The 12,191-nt window shown below is 39.5% G+C and overlaps 2 protein-coding genes across 2 annotated transcripts in view; both read right to left on the minus strand.

Annotated features, from left to right (window-relative positions):
- The window catches only part of LOC146504875 (uncharacterized), a 197,652-nt gene that overhangs the window by 146,226 nt on the left and 39,235 nt on the right, over nt 1-12,191 (minus strand). The window lies entirely within an intron of this gene.
- Nucleotides 1-12,191, minus strand: part of rasgrp3 (RAS guanyl releasing protein 3 (calcium and DAG-regulated)) — a 70,802-nt gene that overhangs the window by 8,095 nt on the left and 50,516 nt on the right. Inside the window, 6 exon segments of the mRNA XM_085183626.1 lie at nt 1-270; nt 622-738; nt 3,231-3,404; nt 8,016-8,163; nt 8,541-8,672; nt 8,861-8,923. The exon segment at nt 1-270 is cut by the window's left edge and continues 9 nt beyond it. Coding sequence (XP_085039752.1) covers nt 1-270; nt 622-738; nt 3,231-3,404; nt 8,016-8,163; nt 8,541-8,672; nt 8,861-8,923 — 904 coding nt within the window.

A 12,191-nucleotide genomic window follows, 5' to 3' on the forward strand; every position in this document is an offset into this window, starting at 1 on the left:
GTAGATGAGGTCCATGTTGGGTTCAACTTGGGCCACTGCACTCTGCAGGGACACCAGCTCATTGAAGGTCATGTAAAGCTGATGCATCTTCACGAGATTCACCTTTTTACCATCACCAATCCAGTCAGGAAACACCACATGCACTGCAATCAAGTCCTTTAGGTGCACACCCAGTACTGGGATCTTAAATCCCTGGCACTCATTGAAGGCTTTTCGGTAGCAAGAGTAATTGTTGTTGGAAGAGACCAGCTCTGTCATCTCATCCCAGATCTGTGGCAAGAAGCAGCAAACGGTAAAGGGTACACCATATTCATAAGCAAATCAAAAGTTTAAGTTATGCATGTCTTTGGGACTATGGAAGGAAGCCAAAGTACCCAGCAGAACCCATACAAACATGTGGAGAACATGAAAACTCCAAGGAGAAAGGCCATGTGGTGGAACCAAAATCAGGGACCTTCTTGCTGTGAGTTAACAGTTCTAATCACAGCGCCACCGTGCTGCAGTGGCTGCTTAATGAAACAGGGTAAAGGCTTGTGCTAAGAAAATACATTGCCACTGAATCACCTGTAACTGTGTAGTAATCATAAATGAATCTACATACAAAGACTGGCACTGACTTACCTTGACTACTTCAGGAGCCAAATATAAATGAGTCTCCTTTAGGCGAGAAATTGAACTATGGCTCAGGCCCCCCACCACCGCCATCAAAGTGTTGAAGTTCTGCAGGTGAAGGAGTTTCTGATGACCAGAGAAAGACATGTTGAAGATCACTGTTTATTGTCTAAAGAGGTGGCCTAGCGCCTTGCTTTTGGTCCTTGGTGTGCTAGTTTGGAGTGTGGCAATTTATTCAATTATTTTTTTTTTGTTTTTTTTATTAAAATTCAAAAACACTGAAAAACTTTATTTAATTTTTTTATGGACTGTGGAGGGGATGTTAATCTAAAAGCTTACCAACAAATTAAGCTGACTCCTTTCTGAAACCACAGTACATGAATACTAGAGCTCATTATCACTGTACCAATCTCCAATGACATATTAGATTGGTGACAATAGCTGAAGAAGAAAGCTTTGCTAGCACTATGATTATCAGAGTAATTGTAAAAACTTACTTTATTTTAATAATCTAATAATGCTGAGATGAGAGACAAATGGCTATGTGAATAAAACCAAATCCAAACCAAGTCCCAGTCTGCTGCATGGAGCCCAGTCAATATTTACTTTTCAATTCAGCATTACATAACATAACAATATGTTACAATATGCATGCTTACAAATTGAGAACATTTGCACTTGAAGCTGACCAAGCCATCTTAAAAACCAGTGCACAATATTCCGTGCAGCATGTCATTACAGCTAATGGCAGTGTGTTAAGTAGATTCATCATTGACCCTTTCTGTAGACAGCCTTTACTTTGGTAGGAGAAAGGACGGGGCAGATTATTAGGGCATGCATCCATCCTTAAATACAAATGGAAGAGTAATGGAGAAGCTCTTTGCCTAGAACACAGACAGAAAGAACCATATCCTGTACTATATGGAACTTAAATATTGATGATGGGGGAGCTTTTATGACTGAACAACAGCTCAAGTGCATTTGTTTTTTGTGGTGTTTTTTGTATGTTTTTTTATTGTTTGTTTTTCAAGAAATATTAGAAAATATTAGAAATATTAATGAAGCCATTTTTTGCATAGTGTGGAACCATTCGTAACCATGAAGAATCTGGCTTAAAGGCAGCTAAACATACTCAGTGACTTCATCCACAGAAGGGCCATTAAATCTGAATGGTGACTGCCTGTGCAATCCATATGCTAACTGTTATTGTTTGTCTTCTCATAAGACTTTCACTTTTAACTACAAGAGATCAAAGCTGTACCAGACATATTTTAATAGATACGTCCTGGATGAAACAAACTGAAGAAGAAGAAGAAGAAGAAGGAGGTATATTTGCATTCTCTTTTTATAAATCCAGTGTGTGACTGGGTGAATAAGACTTGTAGCAAAAAGCCCTTTAAGTGCTCAGCTTGAGAAGAAAAGTGCTACATAAATACCTGTCCATTTACCAAACACCAGTATTATTTCTTATATCATTTATTTGAAACATGTTACTCTCTCATGAAAAATCAGTTTTTTTTTAATTTGATGGCAGCAACACATATAAAAAAATGTCAGGTATGTGTGAGAGAAACAGCAGCATGATATTCAGCCTACATCCTCCAGATGGCATACTTCAGTTATGTGGTTGACGAAGAATTATCATTGTTGTTTTTTTTAAAAGGGGGACATTCTAGAACACCACTGTGCCTTTCAAAGTTAAACGGGTTATTTGTTTATGCAGGGCCCATCTCTCCCCCTAGATACAAACTATCTATCTTTCTATATACTATACTATACTATCCATAGGGAGTTCACTGAATGGTTTAAAAACGATGAAAATATGTGAAGTGTTAGCCTCTTAAGGTTCAGTCAGTCCAATCCAATCATCATTTAGTGACAGAGTTAGAGTTTAGTTCACATCTACTGCCTTAGCTATAATTTAATGTATCTGGCATAAATTAATTCAGTTCAGTTTAATTCAATTCACACACAAAAAAAACAAGTTGCCTCAAGGTGCTTTACATTGTTAAGGTACAATATCAGAGAGAAAACCTTGACAAATCAAAGGACAGTGGAAAGAAAAAACTCATTTTTAACAGGAAGAAACCTCCAGCTGAACAAGGCTCAGGAAGTAGCAGACTGCTGCATAAATACAAAAATATTATATTAGAACAACTATGAGGCCAAAATGCATATTAAAAAACCATAATTTGAAAGTAACTTCTGGCTTCTGAAACTGTAATGGTTGTACATGTGGCTTTAAATGTAGCCTAACCCTGTCTTACTATGTTAGACTTTAAGGTGGCAGTTTAGGGGAAAAGCTATCATAACATCTCTGAGCCTCTGCACTGCAAATGAACAAAGCCAAGATGCTGTTTTGCCACTTTAGCTGAGTGGGTTTTTTCTAATCTGAAAGATTTTACTGTTGCCTTTTTCTCGATAATTTGTTTGACTAGTCAAAAGAAAAGTCTTGAGTTTAAGATTTGGAATTTATGTGGAATGTGGAATTTAAACTTATTCATATAGTATGGTTTTGTAACAGTGCTGAGTGACCCTGTTATTTCTATATGTTTTGGAGAGAAATACTTTGTGAAAGCTGGAAGAGCTGTGCGTAGAGCCTGCCCTCCTTGGCTTACCTGTGCCACATGGATGTATTTTGTGATGACCTCTGCACGGGTCTGAGGTGTGAGTTTGCTGAGAACCATCAGCTGCACCCATTGTGAAACGCCATTGAACAAAGCAATGGAGCGCTCCAGAGTCAGGTTGTCCACCAAACAGCCATGGATCACATAGCTCTGGTAATCAGTGAACTAGGAACGACAGAGTAACATAAATCAGATATCTGCCTTACAGAATCAGAGAAGATCCTACGCAAAGACTGAAATAAAAATGTCCTTTACATACAGTTTTTGTACCAGTGTTAAAACTGCCTACTTCTCTACCACCCTACATTTTGATCTGGGTCCTATTCTAGGAAATCTATTAAACACCTAACCATATGTCAGCTAGTGTAAGCCTTTTCTCCCACGTATTGATATATTGAATTCAGTTAAGCTGTTTGATGATAAGACGCCGATGGCCCATCACAGCAGAATGGAATCCCAGCAAATGTTCAGCTTTCCAGAAGCTCTCCATCTAGCACAGGTGTGTCGAACTCCAGGCCTCGAGGGCCGGTGTCCTGCAGGTTTTAGATCTCACCCTGGGTCAACACACCTGAATCAAATGATTAGTTCATTACCAGGCTTCTGGAGAACTTCAAGACATGTCGAGGAGGTAATTTAGCCATTTAAATCAGCTTTGTTGGATCAAGGACACATCTAAAACCTGCAGGACGCCAGCCCTCAAGGCCTGGAGTTCGACACCTGTGATAGCATGAGTTAGCATTAGCTTTGAGCCAAAAAACTGCACAGCAGATCAGGGCTGGTTTTGGGACCCCATGTATGTCCTGAAAGGATAAGGTTATATTTCATTTTTTATAAATTCCATTTATCAAAAACACTGAGATCAAAGGCCCTATGGAACTGTTTGAAGAAGGGATGTAATTCTGTAGCCAGTGTAGCCATTCTGTGTGCTCAATTCTGAAGTCAGGGATGGGTAGAACTTTCCCAAGACACAATCATGCAGAATTTCTTCTTGCTCATGGAGTCGTTTGTCTTCCGTGGAGTTTGGTATATTGGCTGTCTGTGAATTCTGTGCAATCTAAAGTAGTTTTAATCCGGGTATGTGGCCAGCTGTTTATTTCTAACAGAGGACACAGATGTGTTACACCCTACAGTTGTGATACAGCATTCCTTTATTGAGGTCTCTGGAGATTTATGCTACAGCGGGAAATTAGTCAGCTGCTGGAGTTTATTGATGCCTTCCGGTCAGTGGTTACAAATCCCTTATGCTGAATACATAACTTGGGCCATGTACTATGAAGCAAGTTCAACAGACCCAGGGCGTGTTTTTGTTACCTGGATTCATTTACCCCTCGTTTGTCAATCAGGATAAGTGGTCACATGAATCTAGTTATCAACTTGCTAAGCTGCGTTTTCCCTGCGAGTTCACATGAAAGGGTTTGTCATTACCGATCTAAAAGGGGGGTTTTACGGATCATATGACTCTTCTTCCATCTCAAATGATCCATATGAGGGCCACATACTCTGGAGCCATTATGAAGTGGTAATTATCAGTAAAATGTGACACTCTGGTATGTGTGTTCTTGTAGCTATATTTCTAGCAGTGTAAAAGTGACTTAGCAGGAGAATGAAACTGAAATATTTTATACATTTACCAAATTAACTGCATACGGCTGCACATGTAAAAGTTATTCCCCAGTTATTCCTCAAGCAGAGAATCTATATTAAATGAAAGAAACAGTGAAAATGTGGTATTTAAAGGTGATTTAAAACTGAAACTCCTTACCTGCTCCTGACCAGAGTATGAAACAAGCTTTTGGGCTGTCCAGGTAACTTTTAGGGTTTTCGGTTCTTACTACCAAACGTTACTACTGCTAACGTATAAGCGGATGCATAAAGGCTAGTTTTTATAGGGCACCTTTCTGCTTAACTTGAGCTCTCAAAATATTTTATACAGCATTTCTCATTAACACACACATTTAGTTTTTTGTCAAGACTTTTTTTTGGGATGGAAACAAGAGCCTATCGTACAAAGGGATTGAAGCACCTCCCTTCGAATGACCTATTCTGCCTCTGGAGCACAGCCACCTCTGTGGATCCAACCTGCTCTGGAGAGATTTTTGCAGGAATGTGCATGTATTAATTCAGTGATTTACAAATAGTAGCAGCAATTGTGCTTAGTGATAAAGCAATTAACTTGAATTAATTGAATTCAATTCAATTCAATTTTATTTATATAGCGCCAAATCAAAACAGCAGTCGCCTCAAGGTGCTTCATAGATACAGAGAAAAACCCAACAATCATATGACCCCCTATGAGCAAGCACTTTGGCAACAGTGGGAAGGAAAAACTCCCTTTTAACAGGAAGAAACCTCTGGCAGAAGCAGGCTCAGGGAGGGGCGGGGCCATCTGCTGTGATTGGTTGGGGTGAGAGAAGGAAGACAGGATAAAAGACATGCTGTGGAAGAGAGACAGAGGTTAATAACAGATATGACTCAATGCAGAGAGGTCTATGAACACATAGTGAGTGAGAAAGGTGACTGGAAAGGAAAAACTCAATGCATCATGGGAATCCCCCGGCAGCCTACGTCTATTGCAGCATAACTAAGGGAGGATTCAGGGTCACCTGGTCCAGCCCTAACTATATGCATAAGGAAAAAGGAAAGTTTTAAGCCTAATCTTAAAAGTAGAGATAGCGTCTGTCTCCTGAATCCAAACTGGAAGCTGGTTCCACAGAAGAGGGGCCTGAAAACTGAAGGCTCTCCCTCTCATTCTACTTTTAAATACTCTAGGAACAACAAGTAGGCCTGCAGAGCAAGAGCGAAGTGCTCTAATAGGGTGATATGGTACTACAAGGTCATTAAGATAAGATGGGGCCTGATTATTTAAGACCTTGTATGTGAGGAGCAGGATTTTGAATTCAATTCTGGATTTAACAGGAAGCCAATGAAGGGAAGCCAAAACAGGAGAAATCTGCTCTCTCTTTCTAGTCCCCTGTCCAGGACTCTTGCTGCAGCATTTTGGATTAGCTGAAGGCTTTTCAGTGAGTTTTTTGGACATCCTGATAATAATGAATTACAGTTGTCCAGCCTGGAAGTAATAAATGCATGAACTAGTTTTTCAGCGTCACTCTGAGACAGGATATTTCTAACTTTAGAGATGTTGCGCAAATGGAAGAACGCAGTCTTACATATTTGTTTAATATGTGCGTTGAAGGACATGTCCTGGTCAAAAATGACTCCAAGGTTCCTCACAGTGTTACTGGAGGCCAAGGTAATGCCATCCAGAGTAAGAATCTGGTTAGATACCATATTTCTAAGCTTTTCAGCGCCGAGTACAATGACCTCAGTTTGATCTGAATTAAGAAGCAGAAAGTTAGCGGCCATCCAGGTCTTTATGTCTTTAAGACATTCCTGCAGTTTAAGTTTGGCGTGTGTTATCTGGCTTCATGGACAGATAGAGCTGGGTGTCATCTGCATAGCAGTGAAAATGTATGCTATGTCTTCTAATGATGCTGCCTGTATAAACATGTATAATGTAAACAGAATTGGTCCTAGCACTGAACCCTCCATAAGTGTGAAGAGGACTCTCCATTTACATGTACGAATTGGAGTCTATTAGATAGATATGATACAAACCACTGCAGCACAGTACCTGTAATACCTACAGCATGATTTAATCGCTCTAATAGGATATTATGGTCAACAGTATCGAATGCTGCACTGAGGTCTAGCAGGACAAGCACAGAGATGAGTCCACTGTCAGAGGCCATAAGAAGATCATTTGTAACCTTCACTAAAGCTGTTTCTGTGCTGTGATGAACTCTGAAACCTGACTGAAACTCTTCAAATAAGCCATTCCTCTGCAGATGATCTGTTAGCTGAATTAAAATCTTTATTTTTTTCCCCACTGCTTTGTGCACTTAATTACAATATTTATGATTTGCTGCAGCATTCACCTCTTGTCATTTTTACAACAGTGTCACATTTCACTGGTATAGTTTTTTTAAATAGAGTTTTGATTACCATTTGATAATGTCTCTGGCATCATTTCCTGAATAGACTTGGAGTAGTTTTTATCTGGAATGTGTAACTGTTCCTGTTGGGCACCTGAAATCTTAGACCACATGAATCCAGCTGAATTACTACATTGTGCTTCTCTGTCTGAGTCAAAATTGAATTGGAATCAAATCGAATAGAAGTCAGTGATGATAACCAGCCCTACTTTTCCCTGCTGCTGGATGGGACTGGGAGTGGACAGTCAGTAGTAATGCAACCCTGGGGATATCTCTCCTTCACAATTGCACTTATTACATAGCACCATAGGTGTGTGTGTTCCCCTTTATAACCCTCCTTCTACGGTTCTGAAATGTCCCATCCTAGTCCATTTTTACTTTGTATTGCCATTGATAAATAGATGGTGTTCCACAATACCTTCTTGTTCAAGGTTTTTACTATTTCACATGTATTGTTTTCATGTTGATCATTTTTTAATAAAACTATATTAAGGAGAAGCCTAATATGCCCATCTGTATTTAATAAACCTGTGAGCCTTCTTTTTACTATTTAAGTTTTAGATTTCCTCAGGGTGACATATCCCTATGTGGTGTCATAATTAAACTATTTATTTTCCCTGACCACACTAGTACAGTAGCTGTAGAATAGTTATGAAGGAGAAGTTTGTAAGAAGGTATTGTATATAGAGCACTAAAATGGTGTTAGGATTCATCCTCTGCCGACAATGAATTCCAGAACCATCCCTGAGCCACAAAGCAGCCATCACTCAACAGTTGAATGTACCGATATCCTTCGGATGGATTTGAATTCCAGGAAGGTGAGATGCTCAGCCAGCTCTATGGGTTCCAGGTGGTCAAACAACAGGGAGGCCTTCCCTTTTTTGGTTTGCTTTTTCCGCTGGGTAATCTTTCTCATCCAGTCGTATGATGGACTGCAAGAAGAACAATTGAGAAGCAATTAGCCACTCGAATAAAAGCATAAGAATCAACGGAACAGTTCTTTGACATGTTTAAGCTTTAGATGTGCACTCTTTAAATCTCATGGTTGTGTGAGTTAATTTGGATTATTTTATTATTTAGAACTGTAAGTCATACAACACCAGTGTAGTCTTTTGATGGTAAAAAATAAAGAGCTGGAAATAACCAAAAAATTGTCCCCTTTAAATAAAAAAGTTTTTATTTTATTATTATTTTATTTTAATATTTTACCTTTTTAAATTTTATCCAGCCCAGATGTTACATTTTGTTAAAATTGAGTGATTATATCAAGAGTTTCTTCAGCTGCATCTGTGTGCCCTTGATGTCTTACATGGTTGAGATGTCGATGAATTTGAAATGCTCCTCACAGCCAAGCTGAGCTGCCACGTCTCTGAACTCCTCTGTTATTCTAATCAGACCCAAGTCCAGGTTGAACTCTGCAGGAAATGTTACTATCCAGTACCTAAGTACACATATTTGGAATTATACATCAAATAGATAAACATGGGACGAATGCAGATTATAGTATATCCTTTATTAGTGTGTGACAGACCGGGACATTCATGACATGTAAGCCCCTTTACGATGGGTGGTATGATGCAGGAAGTTTGACTGTCTGACATGTAGGAGAATGTATGAGTACCAACTTACCTCATTAAATAACAAATCTTCAGCCTGGTTCTTTGGCAGTTGTCACCACTGCAGTTACGGTACGTGGGCTTAAGTTAAGGACATTTTTCAAGATTTAACAAAACCAGCAAATCAACAAAATAAGGAATTTGTTTGAATACAAAAACACAGAATCGCCATCTAATTTTGGAATGGCATGCATTTGTGAGATATAGGTTGTTTGTTACACTCTGGACAGGTTGCCTCTAACGCAGAGAGGCAGGCAATAATTCACACCTAAGGGGAATTTAGAATCACCAATTAAGCTAACCATGTGATTTTGCAAACCCAAAACTTAGCTGCTTCAAGGCAACAGTGCTAACCAATGACTGTTTTCTGTAGTCATTGGTGCTAACCATCTTGTCACTATGCTGCCCTCAAGCTTTGCCTCTAATGGATTATGCAGGACATCTCATCCAGTTACCATCAGCCTTCTGCTTGACGCCTTATTGACTTGGATTAGGAATGCAAAAGGCAAACACCAAGTAGCTCAGCGCAGTCGTGTGGTGTGTGAGAGTAAGGACCCAAGATACAGGCATAGGCTGTGATGCGAGTGAGCTTTATTTACAGGATTGGCAAAATGGCAAAAACAGGAACGGAGGAGCTACCAAAACCTAAACTGGGGACAACTAACCAACTAACCTGAAACCATTAGGACGCAGAGTGATGACACAGAGACTGTAGGGCAGAGAGATGCAGAGATACACCGAGTAACACAGACGGAGTAACGACGAGCAAAGGCAAACACACAATATATATACACAGGCATGAACATGAGGGAACAGATGGCAACACAGCTGCAACTAATTGGGCAAGACAAGACAAGGAAGTAAAGCAGAATACACTAACATGAGACAAGACCTTCAAAGTAAAACAGGAAATCCACAGACTAAACTCAGAGGCACAGTACTAACACAGAACAGTGGGAACACAGAACCAAAACTAACAAAGACACATCCAGAAATCAAAGATTATTAATACCAAACAGAAAACATACGTTGCCGACCCAGGACATTAGTACTACTAATATCGGCCATAAGGGTGGTACTTTAAGAGCCATATATTTTATGAGGTGGTACTCTTGTGAAAAGTTTGAGAATCACTGCTTTACTGTAAACATGACATCAAAGCTAACTGCAAGAGACAGAGTGTTGCTAAAGTGGAGTGTGCCAATTCTTAGGGAGGTTTAAAGTAGAACTGAAGAAGTTTGTAGGATTGTGCATTTCTGCTCAAACTCTTTCTTAGGGTCCAATCACTTTGATCACAACGTTTTTTTCTGTGAAGTGCTCTATGGGCTGTTTTTACCCACTTCGCTGTCAGTTAGCTTTGGGGTAGCACTTAAATAGACTATTGAAAGAAAGATCTTGTGCATGTCCTTGTTAGCATAGAGATTTGTACAGTGAGTTTGGTGTTATATTGTTGCCTACCAACTAAACAGGCCATGTTGCAAAGTAACATAACTGTAATTTAACAAACTACTTTGTACAAGGAGAAAAGTACTGCATTGCGTAATATATTACTTATTACTTATTACTCCTTTCCTGCACATACATAAAGAGGTGATGATTCCACAAAGTCATGTTAGACTATACCTGCTTTCACTCCTAAGGTTTTATGTAACATGGCATATTTAAGTCAATAAGAAAGATTTTTAACAATTAGAAAACATTCCAGACATCGATTTCTGTAGCTCAGCAGGTAGAACAGGTCATTTACTAATCGGAAGGTTGGTGGTTTTTTCCTTGGCTGCTCCAATCTGGATGTCAAATATCCATTGGCAAGATACTAACCTCCAGCTGCTCTCTAATGCATCCAACAGAGTGTGAATGTGCGTGACCATTAGATGGAACGCACTTCAGTAGAAAGAGCGGATATGTGGATGGGTTAATGAGGCAAGTTGTATAAAGTGCTTCTAGTTCTCAGATAGAGTAGAAAAGCGCTATATAAGAACTAGTCCATTTACTGTTACCCGTCAGTTTTTCCAGGACTGTACCAGCAAGGTCAAATTGCACTGCTCAGAGAAACTGCAAAAGCATGAGAACTAATTTCAGACTGTGCAGGCCTCACTCAGCATGATAAATATTAAAGTTCACAACAGTGCATTTACAAAAAGACTGAACAAGTATGGCGTATTTGGAAGGGTTGCTAGGAGAAAGCCTCTTCGCTCTAAAAAAAAATAAATATAGAGGACCTTCTATGCAAGCTAATCTGGAGGTTATCAGCAAACAATTACAGAGAATTATGACCTAAAGTTTGCGATGAATCTAAATGAAGAGCCAGGCTATGCTCACAGCACAGGGCCTACTGCAACTCAGAACCGAGTATTCAGGAAATATTCCTGCATTATTATTTTATTTATTTAATCTCTGTTTTAGGCAATGAAAAAAAGTTAAATTTTTTTCTACAGTAAGTGGACACATCCCAAAAGTGCTTTCGCTGATAAAATCTCCCCAGGCTCATCTGGGAGACTGTCAGGAGGTCCTGAAAGGAGGAGGAAGTGGAGGAGATCAGCAGGAAAACAGATAGATATAGAGAGAAGAGAGAAAGGAGACAACAACAATGGTGTGTGTGTGTGTGTGTGTGTGTGTGTGTGTGTGTGTGTGTGTGTGTGTGTGTGTGTGTCTGTGTCTATTTTCATTGTAAATTTTTTAAAAATAGGCTGGCATTACATCTCCATTACACACAAGGTTTGTTAGAAGTTTTAGTGAAGTTATATTGTGATGGTTACCTTTTGGGGGATTTCTCTATGTGTCTGATTAAAGTAAGAAGATAAAGAAAATAAAGTCTGATCTATAACAACCAGTGTTGGGAAGGTTACTTTTAAAATGTATTCCATTACAGAATACAGAATACATGCCCCAAAATGTATTCTGTAACGTATTCCGTTACGTTACTCAATGAGAGTAACGTATTCTGAATACTTTGGATTACTTAATACATTATCATGCTGTTTACAACTACATGAATGTACTATTGCTGTGATTTATTACTGTTACTGAAGGTCCGCGGCTCCGAACCGTAGTAAAGGGACCTCTGGCTAATACGGTGGGTTCGTGTCGGGCTCATAGCCGAAAACTAGCTTTACTTTGTTGTCTGGGTCAACTTTGCTAGCGAGAGACAGAGAGAGGCGTTGAAAGGCTGCTCCAACGGAACTTATTGTTTTTGGAGGAAAACACGAACACAGCGTACAGTCGAGTCTTAATAGCTTACTTACAACTGGGCTCGTCAGGCACTCTTCTTGGCTGCAGTGGTTATTATTATATTTACATGCTTCCAGCTCCTGTTTTTGCTCATGACAGCTCGTACTTTTCCT

The sequence above is a fragment of the Neolamprologus multifasciatus genome, chromosome 13 (genome assembly GCF_963576455.1).
Source record: "Neolamprologus multifasciatus chromosome 13, fNeoMul1.2, whole genome shotgun sequence".
NCBI classification, from domain to species: domain Eukaryota; kingdom Metazoa; phylum Chordata; class Actinopteri; order Cichliformes; family Cichlidae; genus Neolamprologus; species Neolamprologus multifasciatus.